At 42.1% G+C, this 13,076-nt stretch overlaps 2 protein-coding genes across 5 annotated transcripts; both read right to left on the minus strand.

Moving 5' to 3' along the window:
• Positions 1–43: 43 nt before the first annotated feature.
• Positions 44–4,146, minus strand: LOC112572386 (UDP-glucuronosyltransferase 2B10-like). Its single transcript, XM_025252040.1, has 2 exons — positions 4,026–4,146; positions 44–2,055 (listed from the first exon to the last, which is right to left on the minus strand). Exon 2 carries the CDS (start codon positions 2,043–2,045, stop codon positions 519–521), a length of 1,527 nt encoding a protein of 508 aa, XP_025107825.1. The 5' UTR covers positions 2,046–2,055; positions 4,026–4,146; the 3' UTR covers positions 44–518.
• Positions 4,147–5,400: 1,254 nt separating this feature from the next.
• LOC112572387 lies at positions 5,401–11,538 on the minus strand. Of its 4 annotated transcripts, none has more exons than XM_025252043.1 (5): positions 11,141–11,538; positions 9,719–9,940; positions 9,218–9,364; positions 7,248–7,546; positions 5,401–6,893 (listed from the first exon to the last, which is right to left on the minus strand). In XM_025252043.1, exons 1-5 carry the CDS (start codon positions 11,141–11,143, stop codon positions 6,401–6,403), a joined length of 1,164 nt encoding a protein of 387 aa, XP_025107828.1. In that variant the 5' UTR covers positions 11,144–11,538; the 3' UTR covers positions 5,401–6,400. The 4 variants fall into 4 exon arrangements, with proteins under 4 accessions (XP_025107828.1, XP_025107826.1, XP_025107827.1 ...); XM_025252041.1 differs by having other exon boundaries at positions 9,719–9,979; positions 11,141–11,537; XM_025252042.1 differs by lacking the exon at positions 11,141–11,538 and having other exon boundaries at positions 9,719–11,124.
• Between the last annotated feature and the right edge of the window lie 1,538 nt (positions 11,539–13,076).

Consider the following 13,076-nt stretch of genomic DNA (forward strand, 5'->3'; position numbering starts at 1 on the left):
GGAGAAATAAAAGCTGTGCAGACAAGAATAGAAACGTCAGGTACTTTATTTTTTTACTGGTGTACAGCTAGAAAACACAACATTACAAGACGTCGAGATTTGATGTGTACGGGGTACATGATAAGTCAGCTTGTAAGGCTACTGTCGAAGATTATTTCTCCCTGGTTAAAATAATAGTTAAAGGTTAATTGGTTAATCAAGATGGAGTAAGTCCGTAAGAGCCTTGGTCTGATCTCTTGATCTTGCTCCTCTTCTGATATATGCGCTCATCCTCTCGTGCTTTCCGTTTTTGTTTTGTTTACTTATAGATTTGGCTTGTGCCATTTATTGTTGTTTACGAGGAAGATCACGTGACATGTCACTGCTGATGACATTGCTGTGACGCGGCGGTCGGGTGTCCGGTGTGCATGATGTCGCGGTGATGGCCAGTCAACGAACTATATCAACGTTTTATTTTGTTTCTTTGCCTTTTCCAAGAACTCTGATCACAATCTCAAAATTGTTTTAAGATTTCGTGCTTAGTCAGCTTTTGATTTTCGTTGAAAGCACTTTCCCCAGAAACACCACAGTGCAGCAGACATCAAACACAAACAAACAATAAGCGCAGCGACGATGAAGAAGACAACGTCCAGCAATAAGAACTGATACAGTGGAATCTCTTGGCCCGCAGACCTCATGTAACCGCCGCCATATTTCATCACGTGATCAAGCCAGTATGCGCCTCGTTCTGCCGGCACACCCATCTGGTCGTGGAAGAGGCGAGACGCGCGTGCGATGGCGTCGCGGTAGGCTGAGCTTTTCCACAAAGTCATCAGGGCGCTGACAATGTCCGACACATCCGCAGTGCGCAGGTCCAGTGTCAGCCCGAAGCCTTTCTGTCGAACTCTTTCGGCGTTGTAGAACTGGTCGTAAAACAACGGGATGCTGAGCATTGGCACTGCGTGATACAACGCTTGGGCCTGGCTGCTGGCTCCACAGTGGGTCACCAAGACCTTGGAGTTTGGGTGAGCCAGGAGATCATTTTGTGGTATCCAAGGCATGATCAAAATTCTGCCGGGGTCTGGTGATGTCCTGTTGGCACGAAACACAACTTTCATTGGCATGCTCTCCAGAGCCGACAGCAATTTACTGACAGCGCCCTCGGGCAAGTCGAGAACGAGAGAGCCGAAGGAAACAATGACGACACCGTCCTTGGCGTTGTCCATGAATTCCTGAAGATCCTCAGACAGAGGTTTTGCTGGCGAAGCCGCTATTCCGCCAGTGACTTTAGTATTGGGTAAAGATGGTCGAGGATAGTCCAGAAAATGGTCATTCTCAGACAGGTACACCTCCGCCCTGGCTCCCAACATAGTCATTGGAATATAGGGCATCTCAGGTGCATACAACTCCACGGCATTTTCCGGACAAAGAGGATGCCCCATGTAGAGAGATACATAGGACAGAAAGTTGTTCAAACGCTCCGCGAAGGTCATGTGCTGGCCGAGGGGAAGGAACTCGATGGGGTCGACGGCGGGAGAAAAAGGAATTCTGCGGAAGAAGGGGTCCTGTGCGAAGTGCAGGCCGGCAAAAGGTATCCCCATCCTGTAGGCGAAGATAAGGTAGATTCTCGAATGATCACCATCGTCGCACATGAAGAGATCTGGCTTGGCATCTCTCATTGTCTGAAACAGCGACTGGTTGGTCATGATCTCGTCGTTCAGCTGCCACATCAACTGGATGTGATTCTCTATTTCTGGTTCTCTCCCCTCGAAATATGGTTTCAAAAACAAGGGCAAGGCAATGTCGTCTTGCATGGAGATGCTGGTGGTGTACTCGATGATGTGCACTCCCTTCAGGTCAAGGTAACCCTTTCTGACGACGTCGGTAGACAGAACGACCCACACCTCGTGACCTTTGGCCCTCAATGCTTCCGCGAGCGTCAAGTGCATGACGGCATGACTTGAAATAGGGAGTGACATCAGCATGACACGCTTGGTTTCGCATGGTGCCGAGAACATCATCATGACACACAAACACAGATGCCAACACGCTGTCCTGCGTTTCATTGTGTGAATCCTGCAACAAATGATGTGTGTCTAATTAATACTTTCGTGCTGTATTCAACCCAAACTCACACAAAGACACAGCCTGCAGTCAGTAGTAGTATTAAGTAGCTCTAGAGCGCACTTTCCCCTCTACAACCCAAGGTGGATGCCCTCACAAGCAGGGATGGGATGGGGGTGTGAACAACGATGTGCATGCGATTCAGCATCAAACCGAAGCTACCAGTTGTGTAGATAAAACAAAGCAGTCCGCAGCTCATAAAAGCGATGTACAAATATACATACATATTAGGGTAATCAAATAAAATGAAGAAATTTTTATGAACGCGCCTTTGGAGCAGGTAACTATCTACTGAGAATCTGTCTAAAGAAAGCGCCTGGGGCTTGACTTGGTTATAATAACCGTCTAAGTCAGTGGTTCGATCGAACCCTAGGGGTTCGGTGAGTCGATCTCAGGGGTTCGGCGGAGCCTCAGCCACGGAAGTCAAGACACACCCGCAATTCGTGATGACACTAAAGAAGGGTTCGGTGAATGTGCATATAAAACTTGTGGGTTCGGTACCTCAAACAAGGTTAAGAACTAAGTCTAAGTGCTACATGATCGTTAGCTGTAACTGTATCTTTCTTTGTCACCGTTAGGGACAAGTGAGGCAAGATATTGTGGCTAAGGACCTAGATAAAATTACTCGAGGTCAAGACAGCTCACTTCTCTAACCCTGATAGTGTAGCCTTCAGGCGACAGAGCAGTTGAGCAAGTACCCGTGACAGTATTTTTCTAGCGCTGTTGACAACTCGCATGTCCTTGGGTACTGTAGGTACATGGCCTCGCTTCTTTCTTCGGACAATATTTGTTCATTAGATAGTGCAGTGCCACATATTTTGACACTGACATTGCTCATGCTACTGACAGAATTTAGTACGTGTCCCGTTAGTCTACAACGTGAATTCATTCTAAAATGACGTTGCTTTCGACTCCCTGGTAGCAGATGATGATGATGATGATGATGATGATGATGATGTCTATTTATAATGCACAGGTATCTATTCAGAAGAATGCTCATTGCACAGAAAAAAAAAACAAACAAAAAAAACAAACAAACAAACAAACAAAACAAACAAACAAACAAAACAAACAAACAAAAAAACAAAAAAAAGAAATAAAAAAGAAGAAAAAGATAAAGTGAACAAATATATAAAACACCAGAAAAGTAAAAATAAAGACAGAAGTGTTGCTGGGTTGTTTAAGTCTGTCTTAAATAAACAGATAGGTCTTCAGTCTTTTTCGAAACAATTATATGCACAATAGTCAGAGTTTTCAGTTTGATTTATTGAAAGAAAAGTATGCAAGAAAGAAGCGATCAAAGAAAATTTTTTTGGTGGGAAATGGTTGATTTACAATTGTGATGCTTACTGGTGTGTGTTGTGGTGAATCTGCTGTTTACGTGGGTTGATTGGTTCTTGTAATGAGTCTGGCGGAGCCAGCTGCTCACATCACTGGTACAGCCAATGAGATGCTCATGGGATGAGCTGATCGCGTGATGTGATGTGTGTTTGGGGCAGTAAAATGCTCACATGATGAGATGTGGAATCACTAGTCACCCCTAATGGCAAGCTTTCGTTCAAGATGGCTGTGTCAGCGAAACAGTCTTGTTCTTTCATACAAGTCCATTCTTGTCAAATAGTGACGATGCTGACTTTTTTTTCATTTACTATTTTTTGACTACAAAATGAAAAAAAAAATCTTTTTTAGTGTTCCGTATTGAAACTGAAAGAAAAAACTGTATTTTGTGTGTGACTTTTGTTCGATATATCCAAGGTCAGAACTAAGAAGAAGTCGACCCTAGTCGGCCATTTCTTGTGTGCTTTGCCATTTGACCCTGCTCTTAGATAACTGTAAGAGTTGGAAATACAAGTGAAAATAAACGATACACTTTCATTGTTAGAGGATGAAATTCAGAAGTAGCTGTAGTGTGTCATGCGTACCTTGTTCTCGCGTAGCAATTTCCCTCGTAGTCCTCAAACTTGAATTTTGTGGTCGACCTGTCAACCTGTGCTTTCTAAGTTCTTCGCTCTGTCTTAGTGCGTGTGTGACAGAAAGATTGCGAGAGGGATTGGTATATAAAGGTCATAGGTCATTGCCGCAGTATAACTCGGTAGAATTTTTATTTCAGGTGTCAGTTAGGAGTGAAAAACAGATAGAAACATAGTACTTCTATTTTTGTCTGTTTTTTTTTTTTTTGTTAGTTTTTGCTTTCAGTCAATAAAACTATGAAGGACGGATCGACTTGTCCACATGACTGTGATGTCACGGTGACATATTACACACAGCCTAAATGGATGCGCCTCGACAGACGGTTTCAACTTACCGGTCTCAACATCTAAGACTGATTAAACTCAGCAAAGAGAAATTTCGAAGTAATATCTATTTAAGTTGGTTGAAATTAGCTTGAACAGTAAGGAGACATAAAGAGGACACACAAATCATATTCAACAGTTCTTCGTTCGTTACAATAACAATATAAAGCCATCGCGTATCTAAAGGTTAATTTTAAAGAAAAAGAACACTGAATGCTAATCTGCACACTGCATTTTATTGCTTTCTTTTCGGCTTTGCATAGGGGCATAAATTTAGAAAGAAAATAGAAGTGAATAATTTACTGACTCGTATCTCACACATGTGTGTCTGTGTGAGTGCGCATGTATGTATATGCATGTTTGTGTGCATGTGTGTGTGAGTGCATGTGTATGTGCATGTGTGTGTGAGTGCATGTGCATGTGTGTGTGAGTGCATGTGTGTATGTGCATGTGTGTGTGCATGTGTGTATGTGCATGTGTGTGAGTGTATGTGCATGTGTGTGTGAGTGCATGTGCATGTGAGTGTGAGTGCATGTGCGTATGCGTGTATGAGTGCATGGGTGTGTGTGCATGTGTGAGACAAAGAATGAGGAGGGGGTTACGGGGTCCTCTGCAGTGAGTGGTTGCAGACGTCACTGGTGTCTGGCTAACCGCCCGTTAGCGTGTAGGGAAATGCCTGTCGCCACAGGTGGGTAGAGTTAGTTCTCCACTCTCGGACAGTCGTCCTCGCGATCCGACTGCACCCAGCTGAGGCCGGTGGGGCACTTGCTCTCGTCCATCTTCTCCTTCAGACCCGGGAACCGCCTGCAGTCGTCAATGGCTTCCGCCAGGGCCTTGCAGTTCTTCTTCTTGTCAGCACCGGGCTTTGGAAAACCACTACACACCCACTCCACACATCTCTGGTGACCAGCAACAACATTTAGTGTACATTCGGTCTCACCCAGGGACACAAGCAAGATTATATTTTTTGCTAAAAGAAACAAAAGTAGCACAGAGACTCCATATAGGTTATTTATAAATACAAAACTGATGCGCTGCAACTTCGTGGGGGTGCATGAATTTTGCTGTCATTAAAAAAAATTACATGCATTAGGCGCATAGACAATTACAAAAAGAACAAATTTTTACAAAATGTTTGAGGATTCTAGATAAATTTCTAGATAATACCTTTTTTGTGAAGGGGAAAATTACTTCCAAGGATGTAATCTATACAGTTCCTTAATATATGGAAATTAAAATTAGTGATACAGAATCTTATTTTAAATTGGCGATGCAAAATTAATTTGCATTCACAACATTTTTTAAAATCTTTATTTAATAAAAGCAGACAGCTGTACATACCTGGTCAGAATTATTTTAACGGTTTTCAGGATAGCAACGTTTACTCTTGTTTATTTTTGTCAAAACTGTGGTTAAGATTAACAGTGTGGATTTGCCGCGCGTAAAACATACACAGGGGAGGAGATATAGTAAAAAGAAGGAAAACACACAAAAGCAATGAAGAGTGCTAAATTCCTTGGCGGTAGTATTTTTATATAAATCCGGATATATCCTTAGAAGCATTTTTGAAACTCTATTACACGCTAGCCTGTCTTGGTTGATGCTGCTTTACTAATCCGCACTGTACTTGTAAAACCGGTTTTTCATCTTGACTGAACAGTTTGATCAATAGGAGCGTTCAGTCATAAAGCAGGAGTGGACAAACACCGTCAACCATGGATGACCCATGAAGCAATGTCATTAATGTAGACCTATCGCATACCTGTGTTGATTATGATCAACGTGAATGGTAAAGATAAAAACTAAAGTATGTTACAAGGAAAGAAGATTATCTGGGTTTATTTTCCATTTGTGTCGTCGATAACGGATGGCCGTGTCATTGAAAGCTACACCGAGTGGTGGAGCTGCAAAGTGTTGCCATGGAAATAAGGACAGTATTTTGACACAAGGGCAGTCAAACACTACTCAGCAATCATCCCAGGTGCAGCCCGTCACCTTTGACCTCAAGTCAGTCCCACGTCCAAGCTCTCGCCTCCGTCAGCCACCAGAGCTCGCCGCAACAAGCTGATCAACGCATTTTCATTGGTCAAAAGTCGCTCGAGGGCGCTGCGAGCCACCGCTAGTTGCTTGGGGGTCAAGGCCGCCCACAGGTTCACCGGCTGGAGGTCAAAGTGCGGCAGGTTCTGTCTCTCCAGGAAGTGAAGGAGGGTGGCGAGGATGGAGTGGACGCAGCCCTCCAGGGTCCGCCGCTGCCAGCGCGGGGAGAAGTCCACGTGGAAGTCCACGTCGTGCAGCACTGCAGTCTGCAGGTGGTAGCACGTCAGCGGCCGCAGGCGCCAGTCACGTGGTAAGACGTGGCAGAGGAGGTGCAGAGCGCGCATGCGCAGACTTCCGTCCGTGCGGCAGATGGAACAAAGGAGCTGGTATTCTCGCGAGCTGAAGCATGGCTTCCAGGTCAGATCATCCTGACCCTGAGTCTCAAAAGAAGCGTAGTCCCTGGTGCAAAACAATAATAATAATAGTAAGACAGAAGAAGAAAAATGAGCTGCTTCCTCTAACGTCCTCAAAACATTTCACACCCAATAGCTACCTCATTTGTCCATTTTAAAAGTATTCGTCGGCGTTTCATCGCTTTTAACATCATTTCCCACAATATGTGCACATAAAGTCATTTTTTTTACAACGATGCGTTTTAACTTTTTAAACACAGTTTTACGTGATCTATGGCCTTATCTGAGTATTCATTAAAATATGTACCTTTTTAAATTTTATTGTGTTGCAATCTGATTGATATTTCAGATAATGTTGTCTATTGTTTTCGTTTGGGTTTCTGTATCTTAAAATACTTACCTGGTGACGTAATAGATACCGTCGTCCTCAGGTAGACACAAGCAGGGCACGAGATCGGCATGCCACCCACATGCCAGTTTGATGCTGAATCTGAGGTCGCCAGGTGCGAGGCTGACCGTGATGTCGGCATCAGACACTCCATGCTTCATCAGCGCAGTCTTCCACAGTCTGGCGCAGGTGACGTGCAGCTTCCGTGGTGACGCCAGCTGACCATCGCTGGTACGCACTTCTCTCGGCAGGGTTTGATGAAGCCGCCTCGCGTTGGTTGGTAGTCTGATTAAAAAACGGCCAGCTTGTGTCTGAGGAACGATTGAGTGCAACAGGTCAGAGCAAAGTCCTGGTCTGTCTGTTTGTCTGTCCGTCATAATTATTTTTATTTGTTTATTTTTATTATTTTTATTTTATTTATTTATTTTTATTTATTTTTTTTTTTTTTTGCTTTCGCTCCCTAATTGAAACATACATAAAGTCTAGTAAAAAAAAATCATTCCTTTCTCTCTCTCTTTTTTTCCTCGCTGCTTTCTAGCTCTCTCTCTCTGTCTTTTCTGAACTGCTGAGCACCGCCGACAGTAAGCGATACCTTGTCTTACTGTAACTAGACACCTTGGAACCTTTCTGTTTATTAACACACGGCAGACACACGAGAAACATAAAATGTCCTGCCCACAGTCTCTCGCCTTTTTCTCTTAACTGTTATCTCCCTTCAACAAAGGGCCCGCAATAAACCACGTCTCAAATAACGGGTGGCGTCCCTTTACATAAAGCTTCTACCCGACGTTACACGAATTGACGGACATTAAATAACGGAGCGTGAACAGCGTTCGTTGACTGAGCTAACGTCTACATGTAGAAAATAGCATAAAGTTCAAAGGTGAAGGCCTCCATAGCCAAGACGCAGTTGGGTGGGGTGGCAATAAGTATAAGGGGTTCAAGGTGGTTAGGGTACGACAAGTTTTTACCTCCAACTGCTTGGGTGAGGATGGTTGCCTTTCAGTCAAATGACAAATTATTTTACTAAGTAGGGTCACAATAGGCAAAGTTATGCTGTTTTATATCTAGCGTTCGATCTAAGGAAAGGAAAATAAAACGCTACTTTACTATCAAAACAAAGGTAGTAAAGAGGGAAAATTAGAATATGTACAAAGATTGAGGTTGTCTAGTTTGATAGGGATTTTTGACTACTTAATAAGTAACATATGGTTAATAAACATTTTTTATTGCTAGTAGCGCGTGTTGACGTGGAATGGTAGGTCTATGCAAGCAGCCAAAGGTTTAAAAATAAATGTTTTTAGAAGTCCTGCTTTGAATAGGTATACACTGTATAGTCTGTTTGTTGGAGGTTTGAAAGAAGACTGTTCCACAGGACGGTACTCGAATACTTCAGACTCGTCTTGAATAAGTCGATTCCTGGTATGGGGGCTTTAATTTGAGGCAACCTTTTCTTAACTTGGTATAAAATAGTATATAAAGTCTAGGGGACATTTCGCCTCCTAGTATTTAATTGAAGAAAAGTACTTTTGTTGTAACTTTATCTGGATATAAATGGCAGGACCCTACCCTCGAGATATCATGAGGGTATAGCAGAGATCTCCAGAAGGTTTTCTGCTCCTCAGTCAAGGGTACTTACCGTTGGTATACTCTCTGATGTCTCATGAACCTTTCACACTAAGGAGGATTGTGACATGTTTCGTAAGCAGTTTTTTTTAGATGAACAGTGTTAGGCTTCGTAAATGTTCGTAAACATGTTTGATTAAGGTTCACCGTTTGACGTTTTGTAAACATTTACACTAAGGTGCACCGAGTGACGTTTCTTAAATATTTTTCATGGAGGTAAACAGTGTGACGTCTATTAAGCACTTGAAGATGCACTTCTATGTTGTGTGAGTAGTGAAGGTTTATAGTACATAGACACGTTTCCATGTTGTATAGGTGTAGACAGAAACATTTAGATAGTAGACGACATCACATACCGGCACCAGCGCCGCCTGCTGAACGTTGCATGGCATCAGACAGGTAACAGTCGTGGTGGGCCTCACCTGCCAGTGCGTGAAACACTGCACGTGCACCGGCGGAAGCACGTCCAACCCCACACGGTTTCGCCGCAAAGAAAGCTCGATCTTACCACAGGAAACACAAATACTACGAAAGGTAGAAATGAATCGTTAGCAGAACAAGAAAGATCAAACTATGTACAATATTTTTTTTCTCCGTCTCCATCTTTTCTTTTGCTTTCTTTCTCGAGCTCAAGCATAATAAAAATGTTTATTCTTATTTACTGGTTTTGATATGCTGCTTTACTATTAACACTATACTTGAATCTCCTTCATTACCTAACAATGTCATAAAAATTATTAACAAAGATTTCTTACTTTTCCGTTTCTTGTTGCTGTTGGTTTCCACTCAGTCTCCTTTGAGGTTAACGGTAAACAAATAAATAAGATGAAATGAAAGATGAAGTTCCTCAAATTTACCTTCTTAAGAATGTCATGTAGCTGGGCTCTGGCAGTGGCAACAGCTAGCGGGTCCTCTGCCTCCCCAGGCCCCAAGTCCACAAATCTCTGCAGGGCTCGACCCACAGGCCCCACAGGTGAGCGTTCGGTCAACTGGCGATGTAACTCCGGCAGGTACACGTGAGTCAGTCGGGGCAGAGTTACTGGTCCTTCCACAAAGCGGACATTACCGGACGGCCCCCTCTTTGGAAACGACATTACTTGCGTTACACTGCCAGGAGACTGTTACCAGGGCATTACAGGAGAGTTATTTTAGCAGCAAGAACATCTGAGTAACATAAGGCTACGACTTAAGATAAAAAGATTAGAATTTTATTTTAATGCATTCTCCTCACAACCCACTAACCTGTCTCGAAAGAAACTGCAAACATTTGTCTGCTAACCAACGCTAAATGATTTATAGGTGGCAAGTGACATGATGATTACCTACACTAATAGTAGATAAAAATTACTTCAAAGGAACAAAGAGAATGAAAGACATCCAGTCAATGTCCGCCATTTCATAAAACTTCAAAGGAAAAAACGTTATCATGTTATCACTCTTGCAAATTAAATATCGCAGTGACAGTCTGGGACTGTTTGTACCGAGTTCCCTCGGTAGCGAGATTTTACAACCCACGAAAGAAATCGAATATTCAAATACATTAAATTGCATAATGTGTACCTGAAGCAAAAAAAAAAATAAATAAATAAATAAATAAAAAGCAAAAAACACAAGTCGTATTTACAACACATTGAATAATCTTGCTGAAGATATATCTTATATTTCAAAGGGAAAGTGTAAATGTGGGGCATATCAATGATAAAATAAAAATAAATATTTTATCGTCTAGGGCCTGCCTTCATAGTAGGAGGTCAGTGAGTGCTAAAGTTCCCAGTGTTTGCCGAAGCCAGGTACAGAAGTGTTCTCTCGTGTTTTTACAGTAAAGCGACGCCTGAGCTATATGGTTATAAATATATATTATTATTGTTCATATGAAGCCGAATATTATGTTACTTACAAACATCTTTTAGTGCACATTGTTTGTTACATTTGAACAGCTCCTTAAAGGTTAATAGAAACATGCATGTGCGCATGCGTGTGTGTGCGTGTGGTGAGGGAGGGTGTGATGGACGTGTGTACCGCGACATGAAAATGAAAGTAGGTAATGTCAATAGGCCGCAGTTTTCTCCTCTGATGTTTATGTCGTAAAATTTTATGGCCTAATTTTCTAAAGAAAAAGTAAATCTATGTGAGAGCAGGAAAGAAAGAAAGACAAAGAATAGGAGATAAGAAAACGAAAAGAAAGTGGGTAGATATGAGAAATGAGTACCACACATGATATAAACTATGCAAATCATGAAAAGATAAGCTTGTTGTTTTCATGAAACATTATTACTTACCATTAGAAAATGCGGCTTACAACAGACTGGTCATGGCTGGGGCAGATGAAAATCCAAAGAAAGACACTAATCCTTTAAAAGCGACAACATGATATCAGATAAAGAAGGCGCCTGTACCCTCTTGCCACAAGTAATGGCGAACTCGTCGGCTTTTATACGGGTACCAGTGCTGCGCATATTCAGGTGAGAGAGAGAGTGGGGTGGGGAATATATTTAGGGGTCCTGAATGTGGGGTCTTTATACCTTCAAGGCGACACAAGACGGAATTCTTGTCGTCACCCTTCTGACCTTTTGGAAAAGACGGTTGAACAGATCAGGCGAGTTCGTCTTTGCAGTTGCTTCATTCATGCATGTTGACAATGTAAGCATTGAGGGTATGGGGAAAGTGACTGGCCCTGTGCTGTAGTGAGATAGGTATACAGTAAGTTACGATATTGACACATCGACATTGACACATTGACATTGACACATCGATATTGACACATCAAGTATAAGTATGCATGCACTGCAAGATACGATAAAATAAACAAACATGGACACAAATATCTTCTAACATAAAATTATACATGTATATACATGTGTATAAATCAATATGTACCTATACACGTACATATATAAATCGATACGCGTAAAATTCGATACATATATAGATCGATATAACACACACACACACACACACACAGAACCATTCACGCTATTTTCTTTATGAAGAATTCTTTTTCTGTTCATGTCTAAGAACAAGTCGCGATCTCCAGTAAACACTCGTGCAGATTACAGACAACAGGCGTTGCTGCCAGCAACGTGTCCACAATGGTTCTCAACGGGATTATTGTTGCAGATTCCTGACTAAATGTCACATGACACGCGATGATTCTGACCGACGAAATTCTTGCACATAACATAGTCTACAACTTGAGAAAGAAACTGTGTGCCTGGTTGTCATAAATAACATGTTAGGAAACCTTTTTTTTATTGCACATGAAGCAGTCACATCAGTTCAGGTCTATTACTTCCCTTCGAGTTCAGCGAGCCATAAAATCCGATTACCAATATCACGGGAAATAACTCTTATTTTTGGCCTTATAGGAATTGAGTGGGAGGTTGTCTCCCATTTAATGTTGCGTTAAAGCTTCCTACAAACATCCGGTTAGCTTCTGAAATAAAAATGACGGAGGATGAGGGGGCGGTCAAAGTGATCAAACCTTCTCTTTTGTTCCTTTGTTTCCTGCTTCAGTTCGTATTATTAACGACACCCAAGCACACAATACGTAGCTCACCCTACGTTTTGTTTGTTTTTATTTTTATTATTAAGGGAGAAGAACCGAGTTAATTATTACAGCGCAACGTCGAAGACGGCTAATACCACACAAGAGACAGGATCATTTTTTCACTCTAGAGGAGTAGCTAAAAGAAAACGGAGGGAAAGAAAGAAAAAGAGGAATGACAGAAAGAGAAAATAAGCAGACAAGAAAACATTTTGAAAATATGGACAGAGGTGTTGCAGTGAGGGTTGGAAGTTAATTGTCCTTTAATTTGGGGTGAGGTAACATTTGTGGCCCTGTTGAAGTGTGTTTGAGAGTGAGTTGTGGATGTGTTTGTTGATTTGTGTATTCTGTTTGTGTGTGTGTGTGTGTGTGTGTGTGTGTGTGTGTGTGTGTGTGTGTGTGTGTGTGTGTGTGTGTGTGTGCGTGCTATATCTCTGTCCTCATAAAGCCAGAAACTCAAGCTGCATCACAATCTATTGTTCCACATGCAGAAAGAAATTAAGTATGACGAACACGATTTTCTGCATCGAATTGTCAGACGTATGACTTGTGGCGCCTGAAGGGAGTGTTAAGCCAATGTCTGATGCATGATGTGTGTGAGAATAAAGTTCTGTATTATCCAGTATGTGCATATTGCATGCACATAGAATAATCTAAACAACAACTAACTA

Source organism: Pomacea canaliculata, linkage group LG9 (assembly GCF_003073045.1).
Source record: "Pomacea canaliculata isolate SZHN2017 linkage group LG9, ASM307304v1, whole genome shotgun sequence".
Classification (NCBI taxonomy): domain Eukaryota; kingdom Metazoa; phylum Mollusca; class Gastropoda; order Architaenioglossa; family Ampullariidae; genus Pomacea; species Pomacea canaliculata.

Bases quoted from the DNA above. Each gene is read 5' to 3' on its own strand.
- LOC112572386 (XM_025252040.1), bottom strand. From the start codon at position 2,045: ATGAAACGCAGGACAGCGTGTTGGCATCTGTGTTTGTGTGTCATGATG.
- LOC112572387 (XM_025252041.1), bottom strand. The intron at 9,365-9,718 runs GTAAATTTGAGG...TCCTGTGGTAAG, and splicing joins TACATGACATTCTTAAGAAG to ATCGAGCTTTCTTTGCGGCG. The intron at 7,547-9,217 runs GTATGTGATGTC...ATCGTTCCTCAG, and splicing joins AGCAGGCGGCGCTGGTGCCG to ACACAAGCTGGCCGTTTTTT.